The sequence below is a fragment of the Lipophrys pholis genome (genome assembly GCF_963383615.2).
Source record: "Lipophrys pholis genome assembly, chromosome: 1".
Taxonomy (NCBI): Eukaryota; Metazoa; Chordata; class Actinopteri; order Blenniiformes; family Blenniidae; genus Lipophrys; species Lipophrys pholis.
Genome location: NC_137635.1, coordinates 55790770 through 55806451, shown reverse-complemented (window position 1 = coordinate 55806451; position 15682 = coordinate 55790770). Strand labels below are relative to the sequence as shown.

Below are 15682 nucleotides of genomic sequence, written 5' to 3'. Positions count from 1 at the left end.
TTGATTGAAGGGGGGGTGTGGTGCTCCAGATGATTAGGTTAATATCTCATTTAGAGTACCTTTTCATGATATGCTAATTGTTTGAGATGGGGATTTTTGGTTTTTCTTTACTTTTTTGCCAAAATCATCTATATTAAATCAATAAAAGGCTTGAACTACTTCAGTTGTGTGTAATGAATCTAACATATATGAAAGTCTAATTTTTATCATTACATTATGGAAAATAATGAACTTTATCACAATATGCAAATTTTTTGAGAAGTACCTGTATATATATATGGTGTATTTTATGGCATAGTCATTAACTCCACAAAGACTGTCTGATCATTCCATTTGTCAAGAAAGGATTCGGTCTGTCTGTCTCTCTCTGTCTGTCTGTCTCTCTCTGTCCCCCCCCCCCAGTTGGTTTGAATGTTTTTTTCCAGACTAAATATAAATGTTTGTTTATCTGGCAGCATAAATCACTGACTGAGTAAGTGAACAACCTGCTGGATCGGCTCCTGAGTCAATAAGCAGACTTGTTCTTCAGGTGAGACATTGACAGCCTCACGGCTGGGAGGCATAATTCTCATTGTCCAGAGAGGTTCAGAGCCTTCTCTCCTTCAAAACAAAATGATATCAGAGTTTCTTTCCCCGGGAGCAGCCATGACCAGAGCAGCTGCCGGCAGTATCCATGGCAACGCGTCGCTTCAGGCGTGGGTTTGTTGTTGCAGTCTGCCTGAAAGTGTCGCAATGCCAGTGGACGGCGCATGTGTCAGTTGCGTTTCCAGTTTATGCGATCTGGTTTTCTATTGTAATCCCGTTAAGTAATCCCAGTTTTTATCTAATATACCTGTAACGACATTACACATTTTTTATGTACTGTAACGAATTAGTAAAAATTTTTTGTATCCTAATTACGTAACGCCATTACATGTAGTCCGTTACTTCCCAACGCTGCTTATCATAAACGGCAAAGATGCAGTGTTCCAGCAGATGTTTCTTTAATGAGGCATTGGGCTGAATACTGAATTAGCAGAACTATGTTACTCTTTCATTTGAAGATGAAAGTATGACAGAGTGCTGGACAGCACTGATCGATTAGTGATGGTGACAAGGTGTGTAACAGTCTAATTTCTGCAAAAGTATATGATTAGCTGGAGGACCGCACTGTGGATGTGCTGGCTGGTGCAGCCACGCTGCTGGAGACAGACCTCCTCCACCCACCGTGACCGAGTACAAAGTCCACTGAGCCTTTTCAGTCTGTTGAAATATTTAATAAGCAGAAAACTGGACTATCGGCCTCCGACACCATCACACACTCTGACCATCACAACCCCGGGGGCAGTTTTGGTGTCCAGTGGTGTGCTCGGGTGCTGGCCCCCTCGACGGTGTCATGTCACATCTCTGAGGCGCTCACACTTTTTACAGCGGTGATGACACGCTGCAAATCAGTCCGACTTCCACTTGAGAGCCTCAAAAAAAAGAATTGGCGAGTCTATAAATGTCAGATAAGACAGAGAACCTGCTTTGACCTTCAAGTTGTTGCCGTTCCCTGCAAATTATAGAAGGGAATATCCAATTCCAGAGTAAAAATGAGTGGTGAAACACAAGAAACGGTACCAAACAAATGTATTTTTTTTTTAAAACAACATTCAACAAATGTCAAACACTGCGAATACAGTTGGAGAAAAACAAACCCTTTTCAGAAAACATCATCCACTGTCATTTTGGTTCTACAGACGAGCTTTCTCACTCAGCATACAGTTCAGTTGGACTTGATCTGGAGGAGTGAGGTTGAAGGTCAAAGTTGTTGGGGTTAACGGCTACTTTATCAACTCCAGGGAGGGCATATCAACTTCTTCCTGATGAGACAGCAACAAAGCTTCACATTATACTGACACACAAATCGCATGACTTCAAAGAGGAAGTGAATATTTAGTGCAGTTAAAACATCTTAGAAAAGGTTTGTAGGCTTAAGGTGCTGAACAATGTCAGCGCTGCTCTGTCTAAAGGGTGAAATTACTGTTTCGAACAACATGTATTTAAGATGTAAAAGATCTAAATAAATAACCAAAGAAATTAAAAAAGAAAATGTTGCAAACAGTGCTTCCATTACTTTCTACAGCATTGCAGTGTTGTTACACAGGATTGAATTGTTGGATCACATAGCCCAATGCAGTCAGTTTCTGTATGAATGAGAAAATATTGTAAGATCAATGTCGGCTGTATAATCACCCTTTCATTCATTCACCAGAAGATTTCAGAAAGAAGTAATAGAATATATTCAGCTATTCCACATCGTCTGTATAATTTTTCTGATATCAAATTTGACAAGCAAAGGCCAGTCTATGCACAATACCTCCACGAGAAAATAATTTCTCCAGAGTTTTGTCCAGAGTCAGGTAAAGCGAAGGTGATCTAATCTGTTTCGTCCCCAGTCATCCTATTTGTTGTTTTACTTCATTGTCATATCAAATCTGGTCAATTTAGCAGCTTCTACGGGTCCTAAAAAAGCTCAATGAGAAATGAGAGTGGGAGTGAAGAGCCAGAGGGAGGAATAAAGCTGAAAATCACCACGGAACCTCGAATAACAAAATACAGATGTGTGACAGTATTACGAGCTCAAGCATCTTTTTTTCTACATTACTTTGTGTCAGGTGAGATTCACTGGAAACATTGCATTATTTTTCTCCAAACTAATAAATGCAACAATTATACAATAAAAAGCAATACTAACTTCAACAGAAGTTTCATGCATGTGTCATAGCTACCTCCTTTGATTCCCATGGCTGGGGGGTCAAAATCTTCTTCACCTCTATCTCTGGCAGGTCCACCACACCTTTCCCCAAGTAGAAACTCACTGGCGTAACTCTGGGACTCAACTTAACCAAGAAAAGAGGACAGATGAATTAGTTAAGAGAGCTCTTTACCTGCAGCAAAGTGTTTCAAATGCTAAAAGCACCCTCACACATAAAGTACTCCCACTCCCTCCTAACTTTTACACATTATGCAAAAATACCTGACGTCATTCCCAACGGTAAAAATGTGTGAGAAGCTCACCGCTGCAGAGACTGCAGGGCTGCAGGCTTTTCCATGGCCTTGGCTTATCAGAACAGTGTGGCTGTAGATGTCCTCTGCAGTGGAGGTGTCACACAGGTAGAGCTGCAGCACATCGCCAACGTAATGATCCAGGAGTCCCACCAGGATGCGATCAATGTACAGTTCACGAAATGATGCTAAGGCCTCAGCAGTCCAGTAACCCTGAGACAGATCAATGAACTCATTTTAAATACATCCCGAGAATCTTGTTTTATACTGTGGTTAGTAGAACTGCAGCAGGAAAGTGTCGTGGATAATCTCAACTGTATCGTGAATGGGTGCTTTCTTGTAGACCAGAGGTTTTCAACATTTATCACCAAAATTGCAGTTTTTGACAGTTTCTCAATAGAATTTTTCAGGAGTTGAAGAACTATTCAAGCTTTATTACGAGTCTCACACAGCTTATGAGGTTATATAGTTTACTGTATAATAGTTTGCATTTATGAAGCTCCATCACTACAATTTAAAAAGCTAGAATTTTTTTTTTTAGCTGCTCAGTCATTTTGATTCTTTCCAACATTTTACTATAATAATACATCAAACTTGTTTAGCACTTTTTGCACACTCAGCCAATTTACATAAAGAAACAAGAGTAAATAAAAATAAAACGAAGAGTTTCAGGAAATGCAAGTTTGACCAGGTGGGTTTTGAGGAGTGTTTGAAAGTTTTACTCTGACTTCGTGTTCCTGATGGGCTGAGGGAGTGAGTTCCAGAGGGCGGGGCGGGGCGGGGCGGGGCGGGGCGGGGCGGGGCGGGGCGGGGCGGGGCGGGGCAGGGAAGGCTCGGTCCCCCAAGCTCAAGTGCTTAGTGTGGGTAGTGGGTGTGAGGAGGTTGGCGAGCCAGCAGGTGGGACCGTGTTTTTGCAGGAGGTGGGTGGGGTAGGGAGGGACTTGCAGGTGAGGAGAAGTTTGTCTTGAATACCATATTGCACAGGGAGCCAGTGGAGCTGTTGGAGGATGGGGGTGATGTGTTCTCTGAACGGGGGGTGATTGAGGAGGCGGCAGCAGAGTTCTGGATGTAATATCGTTTTTGTAAATGAGTGGTGGGGTTTCCATAAAGAAGAATATTACAGTAATAGAGTCTGGAGGTGATGAAGGCAAGGATTAGTTTTTCAGCTGAGGTCTGGGAGAGTGAGGGATAGAGGCGGGCAATATTCTGGAGGTGGAAGAAGGAGGGGTTAGTGATATGGTTGATGTGAGACTGAAATGAGAGGGAGGAGTCCATCATGATGCCAAGGTTGCGTACAGAGGGGGAGGGGTGACTTTGTAGCCGTCGATGAGGAGGCTGATGTTCTGAATAGAGAGAAGGAGAGGTTTGGGTCCAGTGATGAGGAGTTCTCTTTTATCGCTGTTGAGTTTGAGGAAGTTCTTGTCCCTCCAGGTTTTGATGACCAAGACAGTTATTGATGGAGGAGAGGATGACTGAGTGATGATGGAGAAGAGGATGACTGGCTGATGATGGAGGAGAGGATGACTGAGTGATGATGGAGGAGAGGATGACTGGCTGATGATGGAGAAGAGGATGACTGAGTGATGATGGAGGAGAGGATGACTGGCTGATGATGGAGGAGAGGATGACTGGCTGATGATGGAGAAGAGGATGACTGAGTGATGATGGAGGAGAGGATGACTGGCTGATGATGGAGGAGAGGATGACTGAGTGATGATGGAGAAGAGGATGACTGAGTGATGATGGAGGAGAGGATGACTGGCTGATGATGGAGGAGAGGATGACTGAGTGATGATGGAGGAGAGGATGACTGGCTGATGATGGAGGAGAGGATGACTGAGTGATGATGGAGAAGAGGATGACTGAGTGATGATGGAGGAGAGGATGACTGGCTGATGATGGAGGAGAGGATGACTGAGTGATGATGGAGGAGAGGCTGACTGGCTGATGATGGAGAAGAGGCTGACTGGCTGATGATGGAGAAGAGGATGACTGAGTGATGATGGAGGAGAGGATGACTGAGTGATGATGGAGAAGAGGATGACTGAGTGATGATGGAGGAGAGGATGACTGGCTGATGATGGAGGAGAGGATGACTGGCTGATGATGGAGGAGAGGATGACTGAGTGATGATGGAGGAGAGGATGACTGGCTGATGATGGAGAAGAGGATGACTGGCTGATGATGGAGGAGAGGATGACTGAGTGATGATGGAGGAGAGGATGACTGGCTGATGATGGAGGAGAGGATGACTGGCTGATGATGGAGGAGAGGATGACTGGTTGATGGATTTGGTGGAGATGTAAAGTTGGTCATCATCAGCATAGCAGTGGAAATTGAGTTGATGTTGGCGAATGATTTGACCAAGGGGAAGCATGTAGATTGTGAAGAGGAGGGAGCCGAGCTCTGAACCTTGAGGAACACCGTGGGCGATGGGGGAAGTGTGGGATTTGCAGTTGTTGGAGACAAAATGGTGAGTTGAAGATGAACCAGAGAGCTGTATCAGAGATGCCAAGAGATTGTAGACGGTAGAGGACAACGGTGTGATCAAAGGTTTCAAACTTTGTTTGATAAAAACTAGGTTCAAGTATTTCAAAGAGTTGAGAGGAGTGGATATGCTGCTGGAGTTGGGTTATGATCGAGCTAAACTGTTTTGGCTATCATTTCCCCATTTTAGCCATTCCAAGCAATTTTGCAGATTTTACTTGTTTTACTTTTTCTCAATCACCAGAGGCCTGTACTACGAAGCTGGGTTTTCTCTTATCCAGATAACTTCAAGGATTAACTCTGGTTTTCTCTTATCCAGGAAACTTCAAGGATTAACTCTGGTTTTCTCTTATCCAGATAACTTCAGGATTAACTCTGGTTTTCTCTTATCCAGATAATTTCAGGATTAACTCTGGGTTTCTCTTATCCAGATAACTTCAGGATTAACTCTGGGTTTCTCTTATCCAGATAACTTCAGGATTAACTCTGGGTTTCTCTTATCCAGGTAACTTCAGGATTAACTCTGGATTTTCTCTTATCCAGATAACTTCAGGATTAACTCTGGTTTTCTCTTATCCAGATAATTTCAGGATTAACTCTGGGTTTCTCTTATCCAGATAACTTCAGGATTAACTCTGGGTTTCTCTTATCCAGATAACTTCAGGATTAACTCTGGGTTTCTCTTATCCAGATAACTTCAGGATTAACTCTGGGTTTCTCTTATCTAGATAACTTCAGGATTAACTCTGGGTTTCTGTACTACGACTCTCGCTCACTTCTCACCAGGATAAATCACCATGGTAACTGACACTGAAAGTCTAACCTGCTCCGGAGCAGGTTATGTTCTAGATAAGAGGTCAGAGCTCCGCCTCCTGACCAATCAGATCTCTTGGAAAATGCCCCGCCCATTCTTAAATGATGGTGATTGGTGGGCAGGTTCAGCTCTGAGCTGCAGCAGAGAGGAGAGGAGAAATTAATCTAGAACAATCTTTAGACATAATAAAATAAATCCTGGTCTCTGAGGCTCTGAAGGTGGTTCTGGTTCTTGACTTGTTCCAGGTCTGTTTATCTGGAATAATGAGGTTCATGATCACACCTGACAGAACTGCAGAACCATGAATTTATGGAAGCAGAACTCCTCCTGTCGTCATGGTGATGAATTAATATTCCAACAGGAAACACAAGAGAACCTCCACCTCAGAACCAGTGATGGAGAACCTAAAGTAAAAGAAGAGCAGTGAGGAAGTTCTGCCTGGAACCGTTCTGCTGGAATAAAGTGGAACTGAGTGATCACAGTGCTGTTCCTTTATATCACTGATCCATTAATCTGCTCTAATCTCACCAAGTCAGGAAGGTTCTGGTTCTGGCTGCAGCAGCAGTGTTGCTTTGAGCTGCTGGATGGGTTGGAATTCTTCATAATCTCAGAGATTAACTGCTCCTTCAGTAATCTGGAAACTGCTCTGCAGAGTTTCTCTGTGTGTGATTGGTCAGACGCTGCAAGCTCCGCCCCTTTCACGTGAACGCTCACACCTGGTCTGGGTAGAACCAGAGAGTTGAGAACCTGCTTGGTAGGAACGGTGATCAGGATCACTCTCATCTGGATAAGTTAACCAGGGAACAGAGAACCTGGTATGTTGATCAGGGTTCTTAGTACAGGCCTCAGGGTTCTTAGTACAGGTCTCAGGTTCTAGTACAGGCCTCAGGTTCTAGTACAGGCCTCAGGGTTCCAGTACAGGCCTCAGGTTCTAGTACAGGTCTCAGGTTCTAGTACAGGCCTCAGGTTCTAGTACAGGTCTCAGGTTCTAGTAACAGGTCTCAGGTTCTAGTACAGGCCTCAGGTTCTAGTACAGGTCTCAGGGTTCTAGTACAGGCCTCAGGTTCTAGTACAGGCCTCAGGTTCTAGTACAGGCCTCAGGTTCTAGTAACAGGTCTCAGGAGTTTGTTTTTTGCTAATGTATCATCTTTTGTTTTTTTAAAGCAGTTTTAACTCTTATCTTTAGGCAGGTTTTGCCAATTTTACCATTCTTGGTCATTTTTATACCAGGAGATAATTCTATAAACGGGTGCAAGTAAAAACATAATGAGATCAAAATGTTTATTTGCATATTTTCTGGAAGCTTCAGGGAGCCGCTGGAGCAAAGCTAAAGAGCCACATGTGGCTTCAGAGTGGCAGGTTGCAGACCGCTGACCTCGAGCCATCAATAAAACTAACTTTAGAAATGTCCTGTTAGTTTCCTCAAAGAAAGGAACTCAAAATTTTAGTGCATGTGTAGGTTTTCCTAATATTATGATGCACTCAGTAATTTTTTAAGCAACTAGTTCAAGTCCTCTACAGTGCAGAAAGCTGTTCAGTCATTATATTCACAAAGAAAGTATAATTACAGACTCACATTGGTAGGTGTAATTCCAGCAAGTGATGATGGAACACCTTGTGCTGGGAGAACAGAGTAACAAGACCTGGGAAAAAAGATCAACTGTAGAAAAGACAGCATAACACCTACCAGCTCATGTGTCTATATTCAAAAGGTTCTGCCTGGATGCTGGAGGACCCTTACTTGAGGAACTTGAGCTTCGAGGTGTGTACCGTTGCCATAATGCCAAAGTCAACATAGTACACTTCCACCTCAGTGGAGCTGACAATCTGGTGGATCACCGCCCGGTAGAACCACCACCCAGCTGGTGACAAGCAGCAGACCTGACCCGGTCGGACAAACTGTTCGGGAAGGTAGTATAGCTCCGACATCTCAGAACACCTGTAGCATCGTCTAGGACAGGTGAGAAAAATAAAGCTCACAAAAAATACATTACATTTCATACCTTTGTTTGATAAAAAAAAAAAAACTATTGGACTTACAAACATACACAATCACCTCATGTCAATCATCATTTCCTCAAATGCGATGGTTTCATCACTGAATATGAAACGAATGTAGAAATGTCCAGGTGACAGCACCTCTTCCACTGAGACTTCGATCAACTCCCGAGCATTGTGGTGAGTTGGAGGTTTGAGACGCTCGCTCAGAATCGCATCCATTGGCACCGTGGGGACGAGATACTCCAGCATAGCATGGCACTTCTCTGGCATCTATATGACAAACATTAAAATGGAAAAACCAATGGCTTTTGGAGACCACAGTCTATTCAGCTACTTCCTACAGGACTGCCCAGAGCAAGTCATTACAACTTGCACCATAGCTTTGGCTGCTTTTGACCTCTCTAGAAGTACAGCGCAAAATGGAAGAAATGTGTTGTGCAACCTGTAGATTTTAGAAATGTGATTTAATCCCAAACCTCTGTCTTATTGGGATTTGCTGGACAATCTGGAATGAACTCGACTCCATCATTAAAACTCTTCTTGTCTTTCAAATCTTAGGAAAAACAATCGAAAAAAAGAAAAGTTATAAGTACCTGACAGGCATTAGTTGTCAGTCATATGACATAAAACCTCACATAACACAATGGGTCACAGGTTGGGGGACCGTTTTCACCACAAATACATACAGGTCAGTGTATTCAACACCAAGTATGCCTTTCCCATCATTTCATTGCATTTAATACGTGAAGTTCACAAATGAAGGTGATAACCTTTAACAGTCGGCTACGCCTACACTTCACTTCATGTTTTGGACGCACAATTCGCCATAAACCTAAGTGCATGTTTTGCTTCAAATTTTTACAAGGAATTATGAATTAAAGGTAATAATATAAATAGTCAAGTCATATCGAGTAGTGTTATGAACCCAACATGTTTCCACAAGGGTGTAATGAAAGTGACGGGGGTGTGGCTGGGTGAAGGCGTGGTGTGACAAGTTAAAATCATTCAAAATTACATTCTACAGTTTGATTCACAAAACACTTCAAATGTGCATACTCACCCGTTTCTGTGTTGATGCCATGTATGTCTGAGATGATCCATTGGTTTCTGTTGTCGCCCTCTGCTGGCTCCATGTGGAAGACGTCACTCATGTTATCAATAAGATCAATGATGTTGACAAAGCCGCACTGTTTCAGAGGTAAGGCTTCACCGAAAAGTCTCTGAATTAACAAAAGAGCAACCAAAGAGGATTTCAAATATTCCCAACAAGATGACCTGAGCTCATGTACACCGACACTTGTAATGAGGAGCAGGACGAAGCGCTGCCACTGAGTTATTGAACTAAGAAAATCATTTCTCATCCAATTCAGGGCGCTGCAACTTTGATGACCAAAAGAGAAATGTTTGTGCTTGATTGTCCACCAGATCAAACTTACCTGAAGCCACAAAACACATTTAACCTTCAGAATGAGGCTGACACAACTTCTTAAAGTTCAAACAGCAGTTTTGAAACAAGTACAGAAACTCTTATCGTCTGCTGAATTTACAACGTTTCCATCACAAGTTAGGCTGGGAAACAGTTCAGTTCATTTTCAGCTGTTTTTGTACCTGGTTTTAGCAGTTTCATCCATCTTTTCAAGCATTTTTCAGACAATTTTGACATTTCAGACTAGAATAGAAGTACTTTATTAACCCCAGAGAAAATTCCTTCAAGCTTTGCTCCACGCAGAACACATTAAAACAAAGTCAAATGTCAGATAAGACAGGATAAAAGTTAAATGAGTAATGTTGTGACTAAACAGTGACTAATAGAAGCACAGAAAGGGTGAAATGAACCAAAACACATCTAACACTTTTAAAAATGACTTATAGTTTTAAGGCCAGCAAGGAAGGAGATTTTAGCCATTTAATCGCTTTTCTAAGCAGTTTTCTTGTTTCTTTTTATCTTTTAGAAATTCAAGTGATTCTAGCATTTTTTTAAATCACATTTTAGTTATTGTGTCTTGTTCTGAAGCTTTTTTTCATCCAAAAGACAAGTCATTTGGAAAATGACTTTGGTGTGTAAATAAAATCAAACTAAGATAAAATGTTTATTTAGATATAAAGCTTCAGGGAGCCACTAAAACAGGGCCAAAGAGCCACATGTGGCTCCTGCATTGCAGGCTGCAGACTTCTGGTCGAATTGAAAGGCAACAAGTAAAGCCGATCTCGGGGCGGACTTAACTGGTTCCAAAAACTAACAAAGAACTTGAATAATTAATCGAGAATCAAATGCAATAGATAACTTTTTTACCTTGTACTCAACTGTGAGATCATTGACTGATAATCCTCCACTCTTCTGGGAAACAACCTGCAAAGAGTTTCGAACACGTGAAAAGTTTCATTCCAAGATTGGGTTTGTTGTAATCATTCTGAAAATCTCAAGTTACATTCTGTGCATTTTCTGTCCAGATGTGGTGCTGTGTTCATGCTGCACTGCTCCGGACAACATTATTTGAAAAAGTATAGATTCCATGTGTTATTATCATCCATTACTGTGACAGATATAACTGTTCCACAGACATACTCAGAAAGCAGGGTGAAGGCTGACCTTTCGTAGCCTGCCTTTCAGCTCCTTGGTGATAGTCCCAGCAGCTCCTTTCCCCGCCATTTGCTGAGAAATAATCACGCCCGGCTGACTCATAGATTCCAGTAGAAAACACAGCTTCATTTGAAATACTTCATACTTTCAACATTACAATGTGATATTTCAGTGCAAAAAAACAAAACAATTGCTGAATGAACATTGAATGACCAACCAGCCCCTCCAGGATTACACTGTGTTGCCATAGCAACTCTTAACACAAAATCAACGTCAAAGTCCCTGAAACTTTTCCACAATTTTGAAGAATCGTCATGAGACTGTAACCGTGACGTTGGAAAAGTTTTTCTATTTCTCGACACGTCGTGCCATTTACCAACCAAGATTACGACTTAAGGCTGAGAAAAGTTGTTTCTAAATGTCTCACAAGAGTGAGGGGGGGGACCTGTTTAGTGTTTTATGCTCTTTAAGGCTCGATTAGACTTTCTGCACTCATGTGAGAGAATGTGTGTGGCCTTATGCTTCGAGCGACGGTTGCTCCCAAACTGCAGGGGGAAGTGCGACGCAAACGCAGGTCTATCACAGGACGAAACAACAGGGATGGTTCATTGGTTCCGGGGGTCAGCAGGGACGAGTGGCGGCTGCCTCAGAATGTGGCAATGTCCCGCATGTGTTTGTGTTTAATTTCCTATGAGACAGTGGAATGTGCATTTTTCACTTTTGAAATGAAAGTCTTTGTTTTATTGTGATGGCTGTGATTAACGTCTTAAATAGATTAAATAAATGTAATTCAATAGAATTCTATCGTACTCCTCATTGTCCTTTACGAATGCCAAGAGTTGCACCTTTTTTTCGATCAGTAAAGCCGGTTTTATTAAATATTTGTAGTCCTGGTAATCTCTTGTTTGTCATGTCAAGGTGATGTAAAGGATTATCTTCTGTGTATTTGTTCTTCAGTCAAAGCATGTTATTATTTCAGATTGTTAATTACACATTTTCCAAAACAAAAATTAATTCCTATGAAAAAAGGGGAAAATCGCAACTCTTTAAAGTTTGTATTTTTGAAAGTTTTGATCATCACAATATTCTGGAAAAGCACTCACAAAATGTGGGATTTGGGCCACAACGATCACTGAAAAGGCCCTTGAAATCCTGGAGGGGCTGAACAACCAAGAGTCTTAAGTATGTCAAAAAGGTGTGTGTCAAAGCACTTTGTCAATATCCTTGAGCATCTTGCATGTGTTATGTACTCCTGCAATGCCGTGTCTTATGTCTGGTGGCACCGACTATGTTTGACTTCACATCAGAATAAAGCTACAGGACAGAATCAAGAAGAACAAAACCTTTTCTCCATGATTCGCTCGCTTGCTACTTACAGTCGTTGAATTGTCATGGACGAGGTCCACAGCTGTCTTAGAGCGCCATTTGTTCAAAACACTGTCATTCACTGAAACTTCAAATTGAAGCATGAAAGCATATCAAAAACATGCATAATGATGAAAAAACATATGCAAATATAGTGTATATAAAATCAACTTCTTAAAGCTTGCGTCACCTGTAGGTTTGACTTCAGCACACAACCCTTTCATGGAGGGTACATCAGCCGGAAGCAACCCCGGCTTCAGGGGTCCCGTCCTCCTGGTGGAGGGAGGCGGAGTGAGCAGTGGCTTAGGGAGCAGATGTTGCTTCAGGGTCAGTGTGGAGCCAAACTGGTCATGCTGAAGAATGATCATGTCTGATGCTGCCATCAGCATCTCCTCTTTTGTGTGGAACCCGTAGTTGTTGACACAGAACGGGAAGCCAAAGCAGTGCAAGTATTTCCACTCGAGTTCAATCAGTCTGATTGGGCCCTGAAAGGACGCACGCAGCAGTTATCCAAATGAGACCACAATGAAATTCACTTTATGAGGAAGGAACAAACAAAAAAACTGCTCAGCAATTATCAATGCCAGGATGTAAAGCATATAGCCCACTGACCAGCGCGAGACAACCACTGGGTTTGTTTTTACTTTAACTTGTTCACTGGAATTGCAATGTTTTGTGATGTCAAATCATAAAGAGACTCAAGATGAGGGGGGACATTTCTTTCCCCCCTCCTCTGTAAACACATGTTCAATTTCAGACCGAAGTACGGATGCTTGGATACCCTGGAGAGCAGGTGATGGAGTTGTGTTCTCAGATCGGGAGGGATGAATGTCGAAGAGCGAAATTTCCCATGGAAAGCCACAAAGGGGGGCGGCTGGCGGTGTCGGGAGGGTGGTGGAAAGGAGCAGTAGCTTCTCCTCTGGCAGTTGCGATCTGCCTTTGACAAACGCTGCTTGGTCACTAGTGCCGCCTGGTCTCTGGTGGTGTCGTCACAAACAGCTGCGAGAAGGGAAACACAAGTGACAGTTTGAAACAACAGAACACATCCAGTCGTTAAGGTCTGAAGAATGAAAACGTCCCACTGACACATCAATACAAACTAAAAGTGGGGGGGAAAACATCAAATTTGGCTTTGAAATTTAAAAAAAATACCTTTCAGGTAGACATGTCGATCTGGAGTGACATTAACAGATACAACGTCCGGCACGTCATTAACAAAATGCATAACATTTCTGTAGCCCAGCATCTTCAGGGGCATAGGATGCCCCAACATCTGGAAGTAGTCTTCGCAAAGCTGCTGAGGGTCAAGCCCCAGTTTGGATGAGATAAGCAAGGACCGCACATCCTTTTTTAGTTGTGCCAAAACTTTGTCCTGACTCATCTGGCATCTATCTGGAAAACAGAGCAAGAAGACAATACAGGAAAATACACAATACATCCTCATATAGCCAAACTTAGAAGAAGTGGTCTGACGAGTTCAGCACAGCAGATTATGTTATCTTCACTTTCCAATCAGAAAATGTGCTTTCAAAGTATTGATTCAATGTTTTAACCCTGCTTCAGAATATATCAGTTATCATTTCAGAGGTCTTATAAGGTCATTGCATGTTTCACTGTGTAGATTTGGGTAGAGCATCAGTCGACACTTTTTGTCCAGTTTGGTCCAGTTTTGCTCTTCATCTGTCCATGTTAGTACATATGAGACTATTTTGTAATGTGATTGCATTTAAAATCACTTTCTTGACAAACTCTGGGAATTACATCTCCAATTTGTCTCACAGATCATCATGACACTGAAAGACATTTACCAAGTCATTAAGGGCAAAAATGTCCACTTGTGAAAAACTGTTTATAAACATTCACCTTTCCTTTCTGCAGAAAATCCATTCCTCAATATTTTTCAAATCAAAAATAAAATTGATCAGTAAAGATTTAACAGCAGTTTTTTTCCAGTCTGAGGGCTCATGACTTGGTTGTGTTTACTCTACAGTACCTTTTAACTGTGCTATTGTACTTCAGATAATAGGAAACTGTCTTATAAGGTAATCTTTCCTCAACATAACCATAAAGCAGACAGAAATACCATAAAACAAATGTCAAATACTGCTGAAAGCAAAATACTAATGGGAAAGTCACACTGCTTAATTGGTTCTTTTTCTGTTGCTCAACAAGCTCTGATCTGGACCCAAAACTCTAGTTTTCGCTTCCTGTTAGTTACTGTGCACCACTGCTTTAAGTAGAAACTCGTGAGAAAAGATGTGGAATCAGCTGGAGACGCTGCAGCTGCTGCACGTGGGCCGCGAGGGACGGAGGCTCGACTAGTCGACGATCACATCCTTCTGTGTTTGACTTCAACTTCACACGTTTCGAGTCTGGCTCGAGATGAGGTCAAACACAGGAGATGTTTTAGCGACTCACCTGGTTCAAACTGAAAAGAAGATCCTTCACCAAGCACCGGTGCTCGTATGGGTCCAGGTCGCTTCGAGCATTCGATTGGCCAGATTACACTGAGCATTACGGTAAAACAACAGGAAGAAGACCATTTGGAGGGACCATTTCAAAATAAGATCACATGTGGCTTGAAAGATGTCTAAATATCTTGGAGGTATGAGGAGTGGAGGAAACAGTAGGGAAGAAGAGACCATCTTTACCAGGTTAAGAATTGGGCTTCCCTACTTTATAGTACAAAACACATAATTCAGAAACCTCCAACAGGCCTAACCCTAACCATATTTGTCGTGTATGTCAACAATCAGAAAGGTGGAGCATGTGCTGGTGGACTGCAGGACATATGGGAGTGAAAGAAGGAATATGATGGAGGGATGGAGAAGAGACGCAAATGAAGCAGAATTGATAACTCTGGTCCCGGCGCCAGCCAATTACAGAGTAAAAAGTATAAAAATAACTAAGTATAAGATAAAATACTAAGTATAAATAAAAGTAACTAATTATAAAAACACTATAGTAATTATGTGATAATTGAAACGAAATGACACAACAAAAAAATTGTTAAAGGGACAGCTGTGCAGTGTGCAACGTCCAGTGGTCAGAGCAGTGCAAATGTTTGGCGGGTGCAGATATGTTTGTCTGTTGGGTGTCACGGGGTGGGGGGGTGGGGGGCTGCAGGGGCTGCAGGGGTCCTCCACAGTTCAGCAGTCTCACAGCTTCCAGGAAGAAGCTGTTCCTTAGTGTGGTTGTCCTGCTCTTAATACCCCGGAGCCTCCTGCCTGAGGGGAGAGGGGGAAACAGAGCGTGTGCCGGGTGAGTGGATCCTTCAGGAGGCCGGAGGCCCGTTTCCTGCCTCTGGCAGAGGAGATGTCCCTGGTGGTGGATAGGCTGCATCCCACAGTCCATCCACCACCACGGACATCTCCTTCAGGAGGCCGGAGGCCCGTTTCCTGCCT

The 15682-nt window shown here is 42.6% G+C and overlaps 1 protein-coding gene across 1 annotated transcript; it reads right to left on the bottom strand.

Moving 5' to 3' along the window:
* Window positions 1–1240: 1240 nt before the first annotated feature.
* On the bottom strand, window positions 1241–14781 carry tdrd5 (tudor domain containing 5). The gene is made up of 15 exons (XM_080460707.1): window positions 14697–14781; window positions 13431–13670; window positions 13060–13277; window positions 12469–12763; window positions 12290–12366; window positions 10923–10985; window positions 10626–10682; window positions 9393–9552; window positions 8809–8885; window positions 8388–8602; window positions 8073–8282; window positions 7908–7974; window positions 3043–3243; window positions 2754–2864; window positions 1241–1844 (listed from the first exon to the last, which is right to left on the bottom strand). The coding sequence occupies exons 2-15, from the start codon at window positions 13657–13659 to the stop codon at window positions 1806–1808; spliced, it is 2019 nt and encodes a 672-aa protein (XP_080316833.1). The 5' UTR covers window positions 13660–13670; window positions 14697–14781; the 3' UTR covers window positions 1241–1805.
* Window positions 14782–15682: the final 901 nt, after the last annotated feature.